This window comes from Leuciscus leuciscus (genome assembly GCF_965113295.1).
Source record: "Leuciscus leuciscus genome assembly, chromosome: 9".
Lineage (NCBI taxonomy): Eukaryota > Metazoa > Chordata > Actinopteri > Cypriniformes > Leuciscidae > Leuciscus > Leuciscus leuciscus.
In genome coordinates, this window is record NC_138733.1 from 32,356,894 (window position 1) to 32,378,192 (window position 21,299).

Sequence of the window (21,299 nt, forward strand, 5' to 3'; positions counted from 1 at the left end):
CACAGACTAACTTGTAACCAATCAGATCAACTAGTGATCGTCAACGAGTGGATCTCTGAGCTGGTGTGAGTGAGTGGAGGCGGGGCTAATTTGCATATTCATAGAACCGCGTATACTAAATGAGGCAAGGGTGTAGATTTACATTCAAGCCTATTTTAAGGCATCAAGATTTATTTATTTTTGGGAAAAAACATTTAAATATGTAATTTTGCTGATCAAAGGTGAGTTTTGAGGGATAACATTTTTGACTACAGGGGGACTTTAATTATACTTGGTGTTAGTTTTTCAAGAATAATGTTATGTGCGATGGTATGCTTGATGAATTCATCACTTCCAAAGTTATTCATATGTCATGAAGAGAAACACGGACTGCAAATACATTACCAACCAAGTAAAAACACCCATTCTTTCCATGATTGTTGTCACGAGTTGCTCTCTCGTTAATATACCTGATGATTTTGGAGTTAATTACTTAAAATGCCATTAACATTATGCCAAAAACAGAAAGCAAAAGCTTTTGTGTCAGGTTGTTATGTTGTAATGCTAAATGTAATGTTAGAATTGTGTAAAGAGTGCAACAGTCGGGTCCTGGAATTAAAATCTCCATTAATGTTTCTCAATAGGTAAACTAATTTTAACTATAACTTATAAACCTTTAAGACTACTGTCAGTTACGAGGTTGTTAATCAATGGTATTTGCTTCTTTAGCAGCCGTCAGCCTGCATTATTTCATAAAATCATACTATAAAAATAGATAGATATAAAAACCATAAAAACCATAATGTAGATACACAGCTTTTATTCACAAACAAAAATGTAATCAAATAAGCAATGACTTCTCCTTATCATCGTTTTAACACAATATGTCAACAAGATAAAAACATGTTGTAGAACATATATTGTACTCTATATATCTAGTATACATTTATATAAAAATGATCAAGCTTTAAAACAAAAAAGGTAATATAGAGATATTAACCATGATTATTATTGCAATTCACAATGGATATGTAAATATAAACACTCCACAATAATGATAAATATATCTCAAGCATACATGAAGTCTGTATATATAATGTATGTATGAAGGTATTTTTAAAGCATTATAACTCATTATTCCTTATAACACACATTGCAATTTTATATATTTACGTAAACAATATATATACATTTTATAACATGGCTCTACAGAATACTTTATTCTGATACATATATATACATATACATACATATATACATATATATATATATATATATATATATATATATATATATATATATACACATATACATATATATATGTGTGTGTGTGTGTGTGTGTGTGTGTGTGTGTGTGTATATATATATACATATATATATGTGTGTGTGTGTGTGTGTGTGTGTGTGTGTGTGTGTGTGTGTGTGTGTGTGTGTGTATATATATATATACATATATATATATATGTGTGTGTGTGTGTGTGTGTGTGTGTGTGTGTGTGTGTGTGTGTGTGTGTGTATATATATATATATATATATATATATATATATACACACATACAATATATATATATATATATATATATACATACTAATACATTATATATACAGACTTCAAGTAAATGGTTACCCATCTTTCTACACTTGAACCAAAGCTTACTTTTACAATATCAATTCCAGAGAAAGAGAAAAAAGAAACAAGCACGCTTGTGAAATTCATAACAGTGATAATAAAAAAAACAATAATTGGTCCTTTTTGTTAAACACTCTCTAGTTTTTTAGAAAGCAGAGGAAGTACTGTCAAAATTCACGTCTCTTTGAAAAGCGCATGCTCATATCAATCACAAAAATGTCCATATGAGCATTATGAGTCTTTATGAGTCGGAGTTGCAGTAATTGAGGAAAGCCATAATGCCTTGGGCCGCAGAGCACGTCTCCACTGAGTCTAAGGCATCCATCCTACTGTGGTTCAGGCTGTAGTTGAGGTCGGTTCTTCTAGTACGGATATTGCTTTTGTTTCTTCCCTGCGAAACAAGCGAGCCAAGTGCACAGCAACATGGCGGAGGCGGCGCCCGCCCCGGTGCAGTAATATGCCCAGCCGATCTGACAAGAGCCTGAAGACAAGACCGAGACAAAGAGTGTGGGCATTAGTGAACTTCTGAAAGCTTCAAATGACAAAGAATGAAGGGATCATATGGATGATGGATGATGTTTATTAAGAAATGGTATGTGACAAAGATTTTTCTTTACTTAATGTAGCTTATGGAAAAGTATGGTACAAAGTTGAAAAATTTGGCACACTGATTCAGAGATTGTTAATATCCCTAAAGTCTCTCAAACCTTATAGCATTAACAGTTTTAAGTATAATATAATTTTCAGCCAGTTGCTCTAGACACAAACATTTGCTCCTGCTTCCTTGGACCATATTTTGAATTATATTAAATTTTTCTATTTTTTATTTTAAATGTAGCTAAAAATGTAGCTAAAATTTTTGATAAAATTTTGTGTTTTTGTAAGTTTATTTGTTTGATTGTTTTATAGGTCTATATAATCATTTGCAAACGGCAGTCCATGACGTCACACATAGAGCGCTCGTAAGTATAAAAGGGCGCCTGAGTTACACATCATTAGCCTTTTTTGTCTTCAGGAGCCGCTTGTTTGTATGATCGTGTAAGATAAGAGCTGGTTGGATCGTTCGAGGAAGCTGGACATGCTCTTTATGTTGCATTTGCAGTAAGAAGCTCTGTTCTTGCTTGATTTTCTCCCAAGGGATACAAATCTAGCATTTGCACAGAGCGCGTTCGGCGCTTGAGAAAGTTGGAGTAACTCATGTCGATGCATTCTCAGTAAGGCTCTGTTATTGCTTGATTCTCTCTAGAGAGAGAAAAATCTAGCATTTGCACAGAGCGCGTTCAGCTCTCGAAGATGTTGGAAGAACTCATGTCGATGCATTCTCAGTAAAGGCTCTGTTATTACTTGATTCTCTCTAGAGAGATAAAAATCTAATGTTTGCACGGAGCGCATTTGTTTGCATGAAGTGCGTTCAGCTCTCGAGGGAGTTGGAGGAACTCATGTCGATGAATTCTCAGTAAGGGGCTCTCTTATCACTTGATTCTCTCTAGAGAGATAATAATCTAGTGTTTGCATGGAGCACGTTCAGCTCTCGAAGATATTGGAGGAACTCATGTCGATGCATTCTCAGTAAAGGCTCTGTTATTGCTTGATTTTCTCTAGAGAGATAAGAATTAGGGTTGTGCCGATGGACGATGGCTGACCGACATCACGATGGAGAGCCACCATCATGATGCCACGCCCCCCACCCTGTCAGACCAGCCCAGTCTCACAGCAGTTTGTGAAACGGTCACGTAATTTAATCTATTGATTCGTGTATACGGACAAGTTTATCTGTTTTTTTTTCCGTGATGGTCAGCACGATTCCATAGCATTAAGAGCGACTACGGTAGCGAGTAGTATGACAGGGGCGAAAATCCAGGTTGGGGTGGTGGATGGGTCAAACAACACAGGACTTTCACCCAGGAGACCGGGGATCGTGTCCCGTTCTTCTTTTCCTAAACCCAACCGTCCCGTTCTTCTTTTCCTAAACCCAACCGTCCTGATGTTGTCCCGCGTGTCATGGAAACTTAAGCCACCCACAACCTTCTCCTTAACTTAAGGGGCCGTGTTCATTTGGGCTCATCACGGAATTTTCGGCGATTCTTGCAAAGCTGTATATCTCTTCTCTGCTGCAGCCCAACGGGCAGAAAGAATCGTGCTACTTTTGGTTGTTTTGTTTTTTTGAGGATGCTGCTCTGTGGCTGATTTCAACCTGACAGATTTAATGTGACATGTCTTATTCTGAGGAATTAGATGCAGAGAGAGTTGAGGCATGTTTTATTAATAATCCGCCTCCTCCCCTGTAACTGAATGCGCTCACTGTGATGAGCCGTGGTGAGGGAGCTCCCCTCTCACTTGAGTTTTTTCTTGTGGTATGAAAGTCAAGTATTTGCACCTCACGGTTCAGACCCCATGTCTGCGGAAGCAGCACGTCAGCCTTGATTGGATAGGGTAGAGCTAAGTGAATGGAACTATAATAGGAAATTCACAAAAGTCCCTCTGTTTCGCTTACCTCCCTCCCCAACTGTTGTTGGGTCTGGAAGAAGGGATATATGCTCCCCTTTGGTGGAGTGCTTATATAGGTATGATCAGTGTTACAAACCAATGAGTAGAGGTGGATAACTAATGGTGTCCCCCCTTATCATTGTAGCAGTAGTTCTATAGTTTAACCATTAACTATAGTGAGTCCTGGAGAAGTGCCTTTACTGTGCTGAACTCAAAGATTTAAGACTTTTTCTATGTCCACAAAAGGCCTATTTCTCTCAAATCTGTCTAAATCTGTGTTAGTGAGCACTTCTCCTTTGCCGAGATAATCCATCCACCTCACAGGTGTGGCATATCAAGATGCTGATTAGACAGCATGATTATTAAAATGTGCAGTTTTACTGTATTGTAAAAAAAAAAAAAAAAAAGAAAGGTTGTTGATTGTGGCCTGTGGAATGTTGGTCCACTCCTCTTCAATGGCTGTGCGAAGTTGCTGTATATTGGCAGGACCTGGAACACGCTGTCGTATACGCCGATCCAGAGCATCCCAAACACATTAATTCATGCTGACTGTAGGACGGTCCACCAGAGCTGTTGCCAGTGAATTGAATGTTAATTTCTCTACCATAAGCCGTCTCCAAAGGCGTTTCAGATAATTTGGCAGTACATCCAACCGCAGACCTCATGTAACCACACCAGCCCAAAACCTCCCACATCCAGCATCTTCATCTCAAAGATCGTCTGAGACCAGCCACCCAGACAGCTGCTGCAACAATCGGTTTACATACCAAAGAATTTCTGCACAAACTGTCAGAAACCGTCTCAGGGAAGCTCTGCATGCTCGTCGTCCTCATCGGGGTCTCGACCTGACTGCAGTTCATCGTCGTAACCGACTTCAGTGGGCAAATGCTCACATTTTATGGCATCTGGCACTTTGGTAAGGTGTTCTCTTCACGGATGAATCCCGGTTTTCACTGTACAGGGTAGATGTAGACAGCTTGTATGGCGTTGTGTGGGTGAGCAGTTTGCTGATGTCAACGTTGTGGATCAAGTGGCCCATGGTGGTGGTGGGGTTATGGTATGGGCAGCCGTATGTTATGGACAATGAACACAGGTGCATTTTATTGATGGCATTTTGAATGCAGAGATACCGTGACAAGATCCTAAGGCCCATTGTTGTGCCATTCATCCACGACCATCACCTCATGTTGCAGCATGATAATGCACAACCCCATGTTGCAAGGATCTGTACACAATCCAGATCCAGATAGTAAAACTGCACATTTTAGAGTGGCCTTTTATTGTGGCCAGCCGAAGGCACACCTGTGCAATAATCATGCTGTCTAATCAGCATCTTGATATGCCACACCTGTGAGGTGGATGGATTATCTCGGCAAAGGAGAAGTGCTCACTAACACAGATTTAGACAGATTTGTGAATAATATTTTAGAGAAATAGGCCTTTTGTGCACATAGAAAAAGTCTTAGATCTTTTTAGGTCAGCTCATGAAAAATGGGGGCAAAAACAGAAGTGTTGCGTTTATATATTGCAACACTTCTGACCAGTTCAAATACTGGTCAGGTATGCCTGACACAGCTGAGGCTATGTTGAGTATTTCCTCTTCTGTTCTGCTCTTGGGGCCATATAGGGCTGAGGCCTGTCCTGCAAGGGAGAGAGGAAAGTGTAACAGCCAGGATTTCCCTTGCTGTTGAGAATAGTAGCTTTCCTAGTGGGGATCTTTCCTAATATGTTGGCTTAGGGAGTAGTGCCACTATATGAGTCACATGGGATGCGCCCATGGGGTTGACAGGCTTGTGTCTCTGGCTGGGTAGTCTATAAAGCCAATTTATGCTATGCCCTCTATGTTTGTGCATATTCACAGTCTAGTGAGGCAGGCATTCCCTCAGCATGGCATAGTGGGTGTTGGTTCCCCATAGTGCCAATACCAGAAGCAGCAGCGAAGTTCCACTTTGAAAGAAAACGTCTTACACCGTGTCCTAACCAGATGTGATGCAATAAGATTCCAGCGACAATGTGACGCGACTACGAGAGGTGACAAAATCAATCAAAAACCACAGATAATCAGAACAGGCAGTTCTGAAACAATCTTTGTCATAGAATACACTTGTTTGTTCACAGTTTGAACGTTCTTTTCAAGATCTGAGGTCTGAGATCTGAATTATCCTTTGTTGCTTTTCGTACGGCTACAAAGCTGGGAGCACTAAACGATATACAAAGTCGCATTACATGCTTTTAAAGGGATACTCCACTTTTTTTGGAAATAGGCTCATTTTACAACTCCCCCAGAGTTAAACAGTTGAGTTTTACCATTTTTGAATCCATTCAGCCTATCTCCGGGTCTGGCGGTACCACTTTTAGCATAGCTTAGCATAGATCATTGAATCGGACAGGACCATTAGCATCTCTCTCAAAAAAATGACCAAAGAGTTTCGATATTTTTCTTATTTAAAACTTGACTCTTCTGTAGTTACATCGTGTACTAAGACCGACGGAAAATGAAAAGTTGCGATTTTTTTAGGCTGATATGGCTAGGAACTATACTCTCATTCCTGCGTAATAATCAAGAAACGTTGCTGCCGTACCATGGGTGCAGCAGGCGTAATGATTTGATGCAGCGCCTGAAAATAGTCCCCAGCTCGGTAACTTCCAACGTGACCGGGACTAAGTTTGTCTAACCTATTAGACCTATTTTCAGACGCTGCGTCATATCATTACGCCTGCTGCACCCATGGTACGGCAGCAAAGTTTCTTGATTATTACGCAGGAATGAGAGTTTATGAGATTCCTAGCCATATCAGCCTAAAAAAATCTTTTCATTTCTTTTCTTCGCAACTTTTTATTTTCCGTCGGTCTTAGTACATGATGTAACTACAGAAGAGTCAAGTTTTAAATAGGAAAAATATTGAAACTCTTTGGTAATTTTTTTGAGAGAGATGCTAATGGTCCTGTCCGATTCAATGATCTATGCTAAGCTATGCTAAAAGTGGTACCGCCAGACCCAGAGATCGGCTGAATGGATTCGAAAACGGTAAAACTCAACTGTTTAACTCTGGGGGAGTTGTAAAATGAGCCTATTTCCAAAAAAAGTGGAGTATCCCTTTAACATTAAATAAAGCACATAAACAATACCTGAGATTACCATTGCCATACTTTTTGTTGATGCTCCAGCCGCAATAAACTTAAATAGAAACCGTTTTGAAACCGTTTCTCTCAGATAAAAGTTGATGATGTGTAACTCAGGTGCACTTTTATACTCAAGAGCGCTACGCGGGTGACGTCATGGACTGCTATCTGTACATCTGTATCATTCAATGATAATTGACTTTTTCCAATTGACTCTGGTCTTGTGATTTTGTACCCCATAGCATCAATACAAGACACAGTGTCTTGTTCCCCTTCTCAGGGAACTGGGTTACATACCTAGTGGCCATACATAGGTACATACCTACATACCATACAATTAGTGGCTAAGACATTTTAGTTTTTAGTTTTAATTTAGTTTATGTTAGTACTTTAACAACTTAATCTAAAGGATATGAGAAATGTTGCCTTGGCAACTAACTGAAATAAATACTGGAACACTTTTTTAAAATATTTTATTTCAAGTAATGAAAATGTTTTGTTTTTTAATTTTTTATGGTTTTAGTTTTACTTTTAGTCTAGTACAAAAATGTACATCCAGGACCAAAATATTAAGTTTTTAGCATTCATGCCAAAGTCAAATGAACATAGCTTCTAAAATCAGTGAAGTGTTGAATATTTTATTAGTACAAATGAAGCTGCTAATTAAAGGCAGAAAAACAGTGGAATCATAATGATGATTAATTACATAAAATTGGAGAGTGCCATGCAGTTATTTGCATTTATATAAGTTCAAGGGCATTCACGCTAAACATAGCATCAGACCGATGGGAATAAAACAGACTACGGCTGCTTAGTGGATCAGCTGGCAATTCAAATGACAAAATGAACAGAAACGACCAGATTCTATAACTTAAAAGAAAGAAAGACAGAAAGCAAGACCCTGAGGCTCCCTACAGGTACATCAAAGGACCAAAACCTCTTGATGTCTCATTTAAAGCAACACTCATAGGGAGACATACAAAACTTCTGGGCCACATTTGTTTGTTCCCCCAATGCAGCAAATATTTCAAACAACTTTGACGCATTTGCCCTTTGCTTTCAAATCATGTGCTGCCTTTAAAATAGTAAAACTCCCCAGAGTGAGAGCAGACAACCTCAGGAAAGAAATATTCTCAATTCCTCCCAATTCGCTTGAGCCAGATGTTACACTATAATGCAGCTTCTTACTTTGAAATCATGCAGCCCTTTTCACTCTAAATAGCTGTTGCAATAGCAACTCGATATTGTATTTTTATAATGAAAAATATACCTTCTGACATACAGCCGAGGTCTGGGATTTTCCTAATGCAGACACAGTCTGTCATTTGTATTATAGTTTGGCCGCTGAATGCTAAACAAGCTCTCTCTACAATTCTGAGTACTTGAATCAACGGTCATTTGCATTCTATCCTTTTCATGTTGCCAGTCTCATGGTGACTCATAGTTTGTTGCAACATTTAGTGTTGTTTGTTAAAGGACAAGTTCGGTATTTTACACTTGAAGCCCTGTTTACAGATCGTATCTGATGAAATAGAACGGTTAAGATTAAAATTTGGACACATGCTGCTGTCCCGAGAATTTTAGGTTTATTTCGCTTCCCCCCACCACCCCCACAATGGTTGTCTATATGCACTGGAAGATTCCGTCCTAAAAACACATTAAACTTTCGTTTACAAAGACGTGAAACTCACCGAGTGGTCAGGGGGTGTTCACTGATATGTTCCATCAAAAATCGCTGAAAAAGATGCATTCCAACAGGTTTTATCGTAGTTTTTGTCCAACTCCATTGACTTAATAGGACGTGCTGTGAGACCGCAGCACCTTTACGATATTACTCCGCCGCTTCTTCTTCTGCTTCTTCTGTGTATTCAATGAAATGCCCGTGGTTTGCTTGCAATTGGCAAAGGTGCATTATCGCCACCAACTGGGCTGGAGTGTCTATTATTCAAGCTCTCAACGGAAGAATCACGGGTGTGACGCGTTTGGCAAAATAGGTCCACAAAAGCGAAATAAACCAAAAATTCTCGGGACAGGAGCATGTGTCCAAATTTTAATCTTAACCGTTCTATTTCATCAGATACGATCTGTAAACAGGGCTTTAAGTGTAAAATACCGAACTTGTCCTTTAAGGCAAGAATTGCTCTAACTATCGGTGCATACTTTGAACGTGAATGATGCCTCAAAACTATGTGGCTTGTTGAAGAGAGCTGTGCTGTTACTGTTTAAAGCAATTGAATGCACAATTTTAATCTGATGGATGATAAAACAGGCAGCAAATTTATGAGTGAACTATACCTTGTGAAAAAGAATTGCACTTAATCGTATTTAATGTGCACTTGTAGTGTACTTCAAATGTATTATTATTTTAGTAAAATTTTATTTTTATTTTAAGTATAAAAAATTATACAGATAATATAATATTAATTAAATAAAAGGCCACTTAAGCGTACTTTAAGAGAGCACACTTCCGTGGCTGTTCCTTAACACTCTTAAGTACATTTTTAATAAGTGCACTTTGTAATCATTTCAAATTAAAAGTTTTACTTTAAAATACACTTATTTTAATGTGTTGAACATACTAAAGCACATGCAAAGTACTTGATTAATAATTTAAAGTACACATTAACCATGTTTCAAAGACAATAGAAGTAATTAAAGGTCCCATGACATGAAATTTTCACTTTCTGAGGTTTTTTAACATTAATATGAGTTCCCCTAGCCTGTATATGGTCCCCAAGTTTCTAAAAATTTCAATCGGTGTAAATCGAGCTTTTGCTATCTTTCTCTGCCTTTGAGAAAATGGAGGCTCATACGCGCTGATCTTGAATCTCCTCCTTATGACATCATAAGGAGGAAATGTTACCTCCCCTGTCTCTGCTTTGCCCGCCCAGAGAATATTTTCCGCCCATGAGAAAATGCGCTAGGAAGTAGGAACGCGCGCGTGATTTTAGTTTGTCCACGAGAGATATCATGGCTTTTGAGCGAGCGAAGCATAACAATTGCTCAATAATTGGATGTACAAATGAACACCGAAGGGTCAATACAGAGCTGGGCTTGCTGAACGTCTGAAACTAAAGTCTGGATCACTCTCTTTGGCTCCGCTACACACCTCGGACAAGTAAGTCAACTAATGATATATAAGTGTGTTGCTTTACTGTTTATGGTTACCTAGATTTTACACGTAGAATGTGGCTGTAACATTAGCTATGCAGCTATGCAGTTTATGTGTGTGAATACACACACTGTAACGCGAGTGTTGTACACGTCTTTGTTATTTGGATAACCGTTTTCCTGTTGGTTATATGGCGCGCGCGATATCCGCATTTCAAGATCGCAGAGCTTGATGTAATTGTAATAAGATAAATACAGACGTTACAGATCTCTCATGAAAAGGCAACAGTAGGTTCGCGTTAGCTACATGATAATAATTGTAAACCATCCGAATAAAGTACCGTATCCAGACATAATATTTTAAACTAACCATTCGGAAACGTCCAGCTGGAGCCGCTGAGTTGCAACTTCTTCATCCGTTGCTTCTCCATCTGGATCAGATTCTGGGTCAAACTGAAATGCTTGAAAGACTGCGTGTCTTCGTGCCATTGCAATATATCCAATGTAAACTAAACATGCACGCCACGTTACCAGATGGTCAAGGCCACACCCACCCTCCACCTTGCGCCGCCTTTCTCCTCCTCATTAGTATTTAAAGCTACAGACACCGAAACGGCCTGTCTGAAGGAAGCTCATTCTGGGACTGGCTTGTAGTGGCTATAATTCTGCACCGAGGCTGAATTTTTGGAAAGAGATTTCAGATACAGTACTAGGGACCACTAAGGCCTATATTAAAGCCTACAAAAAGTAGCATGTCATGGGACCTTTAAAGAAAAAAAGAACTCTAAAGTTCAGCTAATTGCAATTAATATAAATGTATAATACATTTATATTTTATTGCAAATGCAGTTAACAACATTACATTTAGTCGGCACTTATTTACACACTTTACCATATATAAGTACTTTTTAATAGTATGCTAAAGTGTACCTCTTTTTTACAAAGGATCTTTTAAAGCAAGGTCAATTTCATTTATAACTAATAAGAGAATTGGACAAAGTGCATTAATAGTTCAATGCTATCACTGTGTGTAAATAATGTAGATGTTTGAAGATGTATATAAAGTTCAGAGTGAAGGTGACATGAGGACGTACCAAGTTGAAACTGATTTGAGCTGTTGTTACACGTCTGTCGGACCTCCTCACTGTCCCACCCGAGAGGATACAGAGCACAGCCTGACCCGATGAGCAGACCTGCAGAAACAGACACAACAAGACATGAATGACATTACTCATGGCATGTATAACAGACTATACGCATGCACACAATCATTAGTGGTGTTTGCTAAGCATAAGATTTGCTTAGGTTTTTCAAAGTTTTAAACTTTAACCACACAGTTTGTGCTCCAGACATGAATGACACCTCAAATCAAGTGACCTGTGCTATTCATTTTCTAAATGATAAGACAGAAAGTAAGCAGCCACCTAGAACTACCTTGAACACCTAAACAAGCAGTTAACCAATGTTTACTAATGGGACCTTATTGTAAATTGTCATCAAATATTATAATAAATATTATAATATGGTGCAGAAGGGAAGAGAATGATGTATTTGCAGCAATTTAATGATGGATCCAAACAAACAAAGAAAATCCAAACTGGGAAGACAATATTCCAAACTAGAACACATTCAACGGGGACCGGCCACGCTACAACTTTACCAAAGCATGTAAAGACAAAGACTGAAACACAAGGGTTTATATAGTCTGGGTAACAAGGGGTTTGACAAGGCACAGGTGATAGAAATGAATCGCTAAAGTAACAAATGAGGGTATGGGAACACGGGAACTAAAAACAAGAAGTGAACACAGGAAACAATGGAAACAGAAAATACACTTTAAAATAAAAGTCCAAAACAAACCCAAAAACTAGTGAACATGTTACAATAATAAGACAGAAACTGCCTTTAAACCAAAAATGAGGTTAGTAACATCAATGATTTTTGCACCGATATTTGATCCAATTTGCAGTCTAGACGAGTTGACATTAATTGCAGAAAATCTGCGCCAATCTGCAGTTTGCAGATTTTTTTGCGGAAAGAGATTTTACAGAAAATCCCATAATGTATGATGGGCGATTGGGCACAGACACCAATTTTTCAGCTTCAGACTATGATTCAAATCATTCGGAGGATATCAAAACAAGTTTGATAATTTGAGCCGATAGTGAATGAAGCGTCGCAGTGTTGGGGAAAGTTACTTTTTTTTAAAGTAATGTGTTACAGTTTTGAGTTAATCCCCTAGAAAAGCAACTAGTCTATTCTTGGATGATGGTTTAGATTCATATTGATGTTTTAATTAATTAGCTTAAATTTTCACTGACAGCCCAAATTCTGCTTTGTTTTAGCCAATAGACGTCTTGGCTGTGTTTGGACGGCTATTATATGTCTTTTAAACGCAAAAGTGCATGCTGGGTTGTGTTACTTATTGGAAAAAAGTAACTCAGATTTTTTGTTGTAAGTTTAAAAGTAATGCATTACATTACTAGTTACTTAAAAAGTAATCTGATTACATTACTCACATTACTTGTGATCCGTTACACTAACACTGATGCATCGCTACTAAAACTGTCCTCCATCTACTAGTTTTGCAATAAAAAAAAATACAATATACCAATACAATAAAAGAACAAAAGTAAATGAACAGAACACATGTAACAAATTAGCCTCAATATTTGACCTTTGTTATGTTCAGAACGATTTGAAAATCTGATAGTGTTTAGTGTATGATACCCAGTTTTTCTCTGCAATCATTTACAAAGTCGGCAAGTGTATGATGCCTGGTGTTTTAAAATCTGTTCAGATTTTAAAATATGTGTAGTGTATTCCAGCCTTTAGTGACAAAATAAATAAATAAATCATTCTATAAGTATCACACCAAAAATGGACTGGGATCAGTTGACCCCCTGCTGAAACTAGCGGGCCGAGGCCTGGTCCCCAGTGCCACAGGAAGATAGTGCCACTTCTCTGAAATTTCATGAGCCGGGGTCTTGACACAGAGTCTCCCTGAGCTCTGTCTCTGGATAGATACCGGCCCACAGGTCTTCTGCTAAGGGGCTTTTCTATCACATTAGCTTAATCCTTTTCAATTCGCCCCTCACATGCCTATCAGTTTTAGTGGGGCAGCAGAGAGAGGGAGAGAGAGAGAGAGAGAGAGAGAGCACTCTGAGGCGCGATGATTAACCCCCGTCACACCGCACACACTTACTGCGGTGGGCTGAGATAAAAGACATGCATCTATACGCTGTTATACACAGTTTGAGCGAGGTGAGAGATGTCCTTACACACACACACACAAACACAAGCACACCGATAATCAAATTCTCTGTGCTGCTCATTTCTAATATGTGTACAGACGTTGAGATATTAATCAGGACTTGAGAGAGGAAATCATAAAAGCCCAACGGAATATATATTAAGATATCATCACAATGTGTTTTGCCATTTGGAGGTGCAAATTATTAATGTCTCATTAATTCCCGTGTTTTTTTAAAGGCAGGCTCTAAATGAAACTATTTCACACCCTCAAAAATGCATAACTGTACAGTTGCAAGATAAAGATGACAGCCTCTCATACTCTTGATTTAATCTCAAAGCAGTTTTATATGGCTCGCAGTGCCTTTGTAGATGTAGTAGACCTTCTGATGCACAATATTTTTTATAGCTAAACTAAAATATATCGCTTATACTTTTGATGAATGATACATCAAATCACGCAACTTGAGAATAATGATAAAAACGTCAATACAAAATATAGGGATCAAAAGCCAGTGTTATTTTAGTATAATTGACATACTATTATAGTTTACATTTTTCATATTTTATAGGAATGTTTATTTTATTTTATATGTCTGTATAGTTTTTATTAATTTTACTTTTAATTTTATTTTGAGTTATTAGTCATTTTAGTACCAGTTAAACTAAATGAAAATGAGAAGTGTTGACTTGGACTCGCTGAAGGTTTTTTTAATGCTTTATTTTTATTTTTATTTTATTTTTAACAATATTTTTTGATATTTACACCTGTTCACATTATGACTGCTCTTCTGTGTCAAACAGATACAGTTGCTTCATATTATTATAATATTTATATTAATATACACTGTCACAATCAAATGGCTTCTCGAACATGAACAAATGTAGGGCGTTGAGAACTGATTGGATGGTTGTGGTTTGCAATTGGTGGATCTCATGTGAGTGACAGGTTGCCCCGCCCTCGCGCCGGTAAACACATCATCAGAGAAGAGAAAAGATGAGAGAAGAGAGAGGGGAAGTTATTTTGATTAAAGAATGTAATGATGTGAAAGAAACTAATGATGTGCACAGATAAATAATTTATAATAAATACTGCAATATTCCATTAAAAAATAAGAAGTGCCTTTGATTTCACAGTAAATTTAAGAACAAATTATGCAACCAAACTGCAAACTAACTAGTAGCGAACATAGGTTTGATTCCAGGGAATGCAGGAACTAATAAAATGTATACCTTGAATGGAATTTAATTTTTTTTAGGATAACAATTTTCTGCCAAATATGTAACTGTAACCCTGTCCCCAATAACACTGATACTTGGGCTTGTGTACAGTACATGCCACATAACCGCTCAGTCCACATTAGTAACCACCAACAACAGCCTATAGCATGAGTTTGACTTAAATTTCAGTGCATGAAAAAATCTATCTCCTTTAATAAGCGTTCATCATGCAAAATCATCCAAAAGAAAGTCAAGCTTGTAGATTTTACGTTTAGTGCCACTAAAACTTTTAGCGCAGCTATTTTAAAAGTTTGCATTTATATAATCTTCGCTGCAGCAGAGGCACAAATGTGTTTGCCAGCAGCCCATGTTGTGACGCTAATGTATTCCTGCTGAATATTAAACAAAATCATAAATTCTCTTTCAAGTCGTCAGTAATGTCAAGAGATAAAGAGGCGTGTAATCAGCTTGAAATGCCCCGCAGCACTCAAAAGTAAAAACAAAAGGGGTACAGCCTCCACCGTCCTAAAAAATTAAAGGAATGCTTGGATGCTAAAGGAATGCTAAAGGAATGATTTTTTTTTTAGGTCTTCATTAATCATAAAGTGGGTTTTGTCCTCATTTTAGCACTGAGAGACATATATAACACTAATACAGCTAATTAGCATAGTCATAAAATGGTGTCTCTGTTATCCATCCTTCATTTTATTTTTATTTATTAGCAGCATAAAACGTATTTGAGGTTAAAAAGTGAGAGAAAAAAATTGAATTATTATGTTCAGATTTATTCTGTTTATTCACTTGGGAAATTTTTTTAATAAATCAGTTTTATGAAACAGAAGGTAAAGGAAAACAGGAAGTGCAGAACAACAAAAGACTGTTCTTCTCATTCTATTCCTCAGCTGTTGCAGGATGACAAGGAGAAACGGAGAAAAGGTTTAATTGCCTGTTGATCAAAGTTTTGCTCCTGTCTTTTATCTTTTCATTTTCTTCCCTTTGTTCGTGCACTTCAGTCATGCAATCAGTCAGGAATTGTCTTCCATTGCAAAAAATGTTAATGATGCATATTACTTATTGATTCAAACGAGAATGTGTGACAAATAATGATGGTGTTCCTGTGCGAACTCTCCACGGGAGCTGGAGGTGAGGCAACGTGGATAATCATCTCAAGATCTAAGGTGGGAAACCACAAGAAAAGAATAAGTCTAACTAAAACAGCAGGTTTATTTTGTATCTGGTAACTGACGTCCATTGCATAAGAATGTGCATGAACTTAAAGGGGTATACTTAACCACTGGCAAAATGGGATTTCAAAAAAATCTGTCCTACCTGACAAGAGAAAACTGAGAAAAAAGGCTGTTGTCTTCCCTTTTGCCAAACAGGTAGGAAAACTTCAATACCCATAATGCACTGGGCATGTTGCCGTACAAGGCCACTCCCACCAGTCTACTATGGATATACTTATCAGAATCAAATACCACCTTGCTTTAGTTGGAAATACTTCTTAGCAAACTTTTAGTCATAATGGTGTCGACTTGTGTTTTTCCAGATGCAATGAATTTCATTCTTCGTCTGAACACAAAAGAAGATATTTTGAAGAATATCGGAAACCAAACAGTTGATGGACCCCATTGACTTCCATAGTATTTTTTTTATTTTTTTTTACTATGGAAATCAATGGGGACCATCAACTGTCTGGTTACCGACATTCTTCAAAATATTTTCCTTTGTGTTCAGCAGAAGAATGAAACTTGTACAGGTTTGACACGACTTAAATTTGAGTAAATGATGACAGAATTTTCATTTTTAAGTTAATTATTCCTTTAATGAAAACATAGCAGGTGGCTGCTTTTAAAAACACTTTTGTTTAAAACATGACAAGATGCAATACAATGTAAATTCTGTCCACAATGAAAGTGAAAATGCAACACTATCACAGCCAATCAGAACATGGACCAATGAAACGTCAAGGATGACGAGGCTACCCAGCATGACACCTTAGAAACAGGCCCGTTCAGAAATCCCCTGTCACTTTTCTAACTAAAATGAAAGAATTTTATGGACGAAATCACTTATGGTTTGTCGCTTTATTGTGTATATTGGCTAAGACGGGCTGAGTTTGGAGTCTTGATCTCGAGGCTTTGGTCTATAAACCTCTGGATCTCAGATCTCGGATGGTCTCAGGCAAGACTTCAGTCTATGAATGTCTATTGGTCTGGTATTATTATTGGTATTGGTCTGAATCCTAGATGATGAACTCTTGATTCCAATCAGTTTCAAGTCACCTGTTAAGCAACCAGCAGGACACTTGATCTAAATTAAAATAACTATAGAAACAGTCTCCCCTCAAGGCATGTGTTAAAAGTAGCGCCGACCACATGCAGTCTGTCATTTTTCATCTTCATTTGATTGGATTTCATTAAGTGTTTTTTTTTCTTCCACAAGTTTAATCCTATCCTCCACACTTCCTATACGTGGGTTATTGAAAGACTGAGATGGGTAGAGGAGGGACAGAGGGTGGGTGGAGATTACCAAGAATGGAAACAGCAACTTTATTGATGTGCCAAGAAACCACAGGGAGGAGGAGGAGAATCTGAGCGCCAGCAATCAGAAGTGTTCACGGGCCTCCGAAGTTGCTCTCGAAAAAAACTGGGCTATGATGTGTCTTGTCTTTCTGTTTCATCAAACTTTGTGACCTCTTTACGTCTGTTTTTCGACTTCAATGACAGGCGCAAACGAAAGCCCTGCGAGTGCATTGATGATTCAACTCACGTCAGTGTCCCAGATGTGCCTGCAATTACTTGTTTGAGGTGAAAAAGCGGTGCGTTCTAAACCAGCGTAAATGTGCTGTAATGAATTCCATCAATTTCAGAGAGGTTTTGACATGCAACAAGAGGTGCTTTGGTTTTTAGATGCATGGGAATGAAAATTAGTTACTTTATGGAAATCTACAGCTCTGTTTCAGGGAATGATGTTGCTGATTGCAGGTGTGGAGGTGTAAAACACTTGTTACACTTTATTGTGCACTTGTACCAATGAACAATCTCTTCATGTCTGGCTTCCTACCGTGACAGAATGTCTTTTTAGTTTTATTATATTGCATTACAGAAGCAGAATTGCAATTTCCAAAAATGCAGATAACTTTTGAGTAAATGTGCCTATTATAATGTCACTGGTCTTAACAGATTCCTTGGGTTATGCCAAAAACATAGATACCAATTTTGCCATAGTCAGCCAAACTTCCTGTCCGCCATCTTTATTTTCATTCAATACCTACCTTTTCTAACTCCTCCTAGACCGTTTGTCCGATTTTCACCAAAGTCGAATCGTATCATCTCTAGACCGTGTCGACTAAAAGTTATGGATTTCGTGTTGATGCACGAAACCGTTTTCATATACGGCAGCAGCAAAGTTGAGGTATGATGCCAAAAATGTCTATTCAGGCTTTATCTCTGATTTGTTATGATTCTTCAGCCATTTGCCAAAAAACCTTGTTGGTCTGACACTCCCTGGCATGTTGGCATGTCGGCATGTCGTATTGTCTTCTTTGTGATTGGCCCCGATAATTGCTGCTTGCAGCTATATTTAGGGGCCAAGCAATGAAAGTGCGTAGGCACCTATTAAAATCGTTGGCGTTCTTATTATTATTCTTCCGTTTCCTCTTCTTCTTCTGCTATGGGAGTCTATGGCAGCCCATAGAACCGCTTGCGAGAAAGTTGTGAAATTTGGCACACATCATTTAAAACAAGAGCCAGAGCAAATACTTTACATTGTATCGACATTTTTATATTCAGAAACAAGCTATCTGTGAAATCAGGTATTACCGTATTAGTAACAGTAGTAGCGCTGGCTAAAGACGCTTTGGTGGACACACAGCCTTATAGCGAGATGTTGGCCAGCCAATATCGGCATGTATCAGTGAAACAAGCTGGCATGGCAACCAGTAGATTGGGATTGTTGACAAACAGGTGGATGTGGCTGAGATGATATGAAAAAGACTTCTGCAATAGGCGTCCACCCATGTGTCAAGGGTCAAGACAAACAATCCCTCACTATCCATCCCAAATCTATGACAATCTCTCACCTTCTATTAAGATCAGACGCCTGCATATGAGAAGACATCGATCGCTGAGAGTGTAAAACCAGTCCATTACAGGCTGCCATTAGTGTTGTCCATTAAAGAAGCATTCAATATCCGCCTCTGAGTGGGTCATAATGAGCCTGCAGTTAATGCGTGTGCACGCTCTGTGATTATCTCTCTAAGTGCCATTCATTCAGTCTGGCCTGAAAGCAAGCCACCCTGCCCCTTACATGCCTACAAGTAATTAAATATTAAATCACGTGATCATAATACCAAACAGCGGGGTTTAAGGTTTTAAGAGGAAATGTGAAAAGCACTCACCCTAGTAGACTAGTTGCCATTGGTTGAGCGGCATACTTGTGGAAATCTGTCAGTTGGTGGAAATTTTTGATTGATTTAACTTAATTACCGTAATAACTTATAATCTTGATTAACCGTGCATTTATATATAGTAAACATAATACAGTCGCAACAAACATGCCGTTAAAGGCTACATTGAAAATTAGACTTGAAATAGATTTGACTTTAATTAGACTTGACTAGAGTTACAATAGACTTGACTTAAATTAGACTTGACTTGAATTAGACTTGACTGGGTTAAAAATAGACTTGACTGGATTAAAAATAGACTTGACTTAAGTTAGACGCGACTGGTTTTAAAATAGAAATGACGACTTAAATTAGACATGACTTAAAAATAGATATGACGACTTAAATTGGGTATGATTTAAAATAGACTTAACTTAAATGAGACATGACTTAAAATAGACTTAACTTAAATTACACTTGACTTGACTTAAAATCAACATGACTTAAACTAGACACTACTTAAAATAGACTTGACCAAAATTAGTCTTGACTTAAAATAGACATGCTCTTAAATAGACTTGACTCAAATTAGTCATTGACTAATTAGACATGACTTAAAATAGACCTAAATTAGACATGACTTGACTTAAATTAGTCATGACTTAAAATAGACCTAAATTAGACTAGACTTGAGGTAAATTACACAACCTTAAATAAATAGACTTGGAAAAGTGTATATTGGGATCAAAACTGTGTCCAGCATAAATGGGAACTCCAATACTTTTATTTTTTAAAAGCAATGGAGGATGAGGGTGGTTGACAAAAGCCAAGGATGATGATTTTGAATCATAATGACCACAATGTAATAATATTATATCTAAAATAAAATATATATATTTTTATTATCATTTGTTTCACGCTTTGCTCACTATAGTAAAAGTCCAATATTACCATAGGTGTTATTTCATAGTTCCAATAATGACTTTAATATAAATCTAAAGTGAAGAATTCACTTTTAACTAGTACAGCCCACACCCAGTTGGCACAGAAAGTTCTCGGATGGAAAGCAACGAAAAGCAGCCGAATGCAGCGTGAGACATCATTTGCCCATAAATGCATTAGGGAGTTTTTATTCTCATGGTATTTTATGAGTTCATGCATTTAAATTGTGTGTCATTTCCATCACTGAGCACAAATAATTTTCCACATTCACACACAGTAACTTTCACTCACAAATGCCTTGGCTGGCTGATGGTTTTTTAAAGGCCTGCAGTGGTTACATGCATGACTGGGTCACATTTTGTTCAGAGACTCTTTTAGACAAATAATTCCATAATCTATATTTATGAAACGAAACCTAAGCACTCGTTTCTAAATGTTGCTGGGATGCCAACGTGACTGAATGTTTGCCTTCACGCCGTACAGCAAAAAAATCATGCAGGTTTATGAAAAGTTGGCCTATGTTTATCCACATAATAACGGTGGAAAGGTGAGTTCTTAATCCAGTCATCAGAGGTTTACGTTCTCTGCTGAAATCGTCTTTGGAGTGAGAACAAGGCTTTTTCTTTCATCTGTCTGCCAGTGCTCTGTCTCGGGATCACTTGTACCTTTTGTCATCCTTTCCTAGTCCTCTTCAATGGCGCCTCAGGAATTCTGCGCCCCTGCTCTCTGGCCCACACAATACCATTCATGTTTAGCATTCAAAAGGGCAGAAAGGAGAGGGCAGGGCGAAAAGAAATAAGCCCAGTTGAGTTTTAGGGAGCGAGCAGAATGGGAGCCGTGAATAGGTCACGTCGAAGCCGCTTTTAAAGGGCTGCTGTCAGAGGCTTTGAATGAACGAGGAGTGCTGTGAAAAACGGCCCACCGAGAGATGAGGGCATCGAGGCGACTGTCGAGGTGAATGAACCGTCAGGACGGGACCTGCCTCTCCCTCAGACACTTTCACAGGGGATGAAGACTGATGGAAGGAGAACAGAATGGCCGAATGGAGAAGAAACAGGAGAAAAGAATACAAGAGGAAGTACAAGGACCAACTGACACATTTAGATGAATGTGAAAAAACCAACAGAAGCCAAAGTAGCTACACAAAATAAGGCATATGATTTA

At 38.1% G+C, this 21,299-nt stretch overlaps 1 protein-coding gene across 1 annotated transcript in view; it reads right to left on the minus strand.

Annotated features, from left to right (window-relative positions):
- Positions 1-1,560: 1,560 nt before the first annotated feature.
- Positions 1,561-21,299, minus strand: part of LOC309506930 (LHFPL tetraspan subfamily member 6 protein) — a 76,683-nt gene continuing 56,944 nt past the window's right edge. Inside the window, exons 3-4 of the mRNA XM_082180973.1 lie at positions 11,425-11,523; positions 1,561-2,090 (exon numbers count right to left, since the gene is read on the minus strand). Coding sequence (XP_082037099.1) covers positions 1,972-2,090; positions 11,425-11,523 — 218 coding nt within the window. The 3' untranslated portion in view covers positions 1,561-1,971. The remainder of the gene's footprint in view (positions 2,091-11,424; positions 11,524-21,299) is intronic.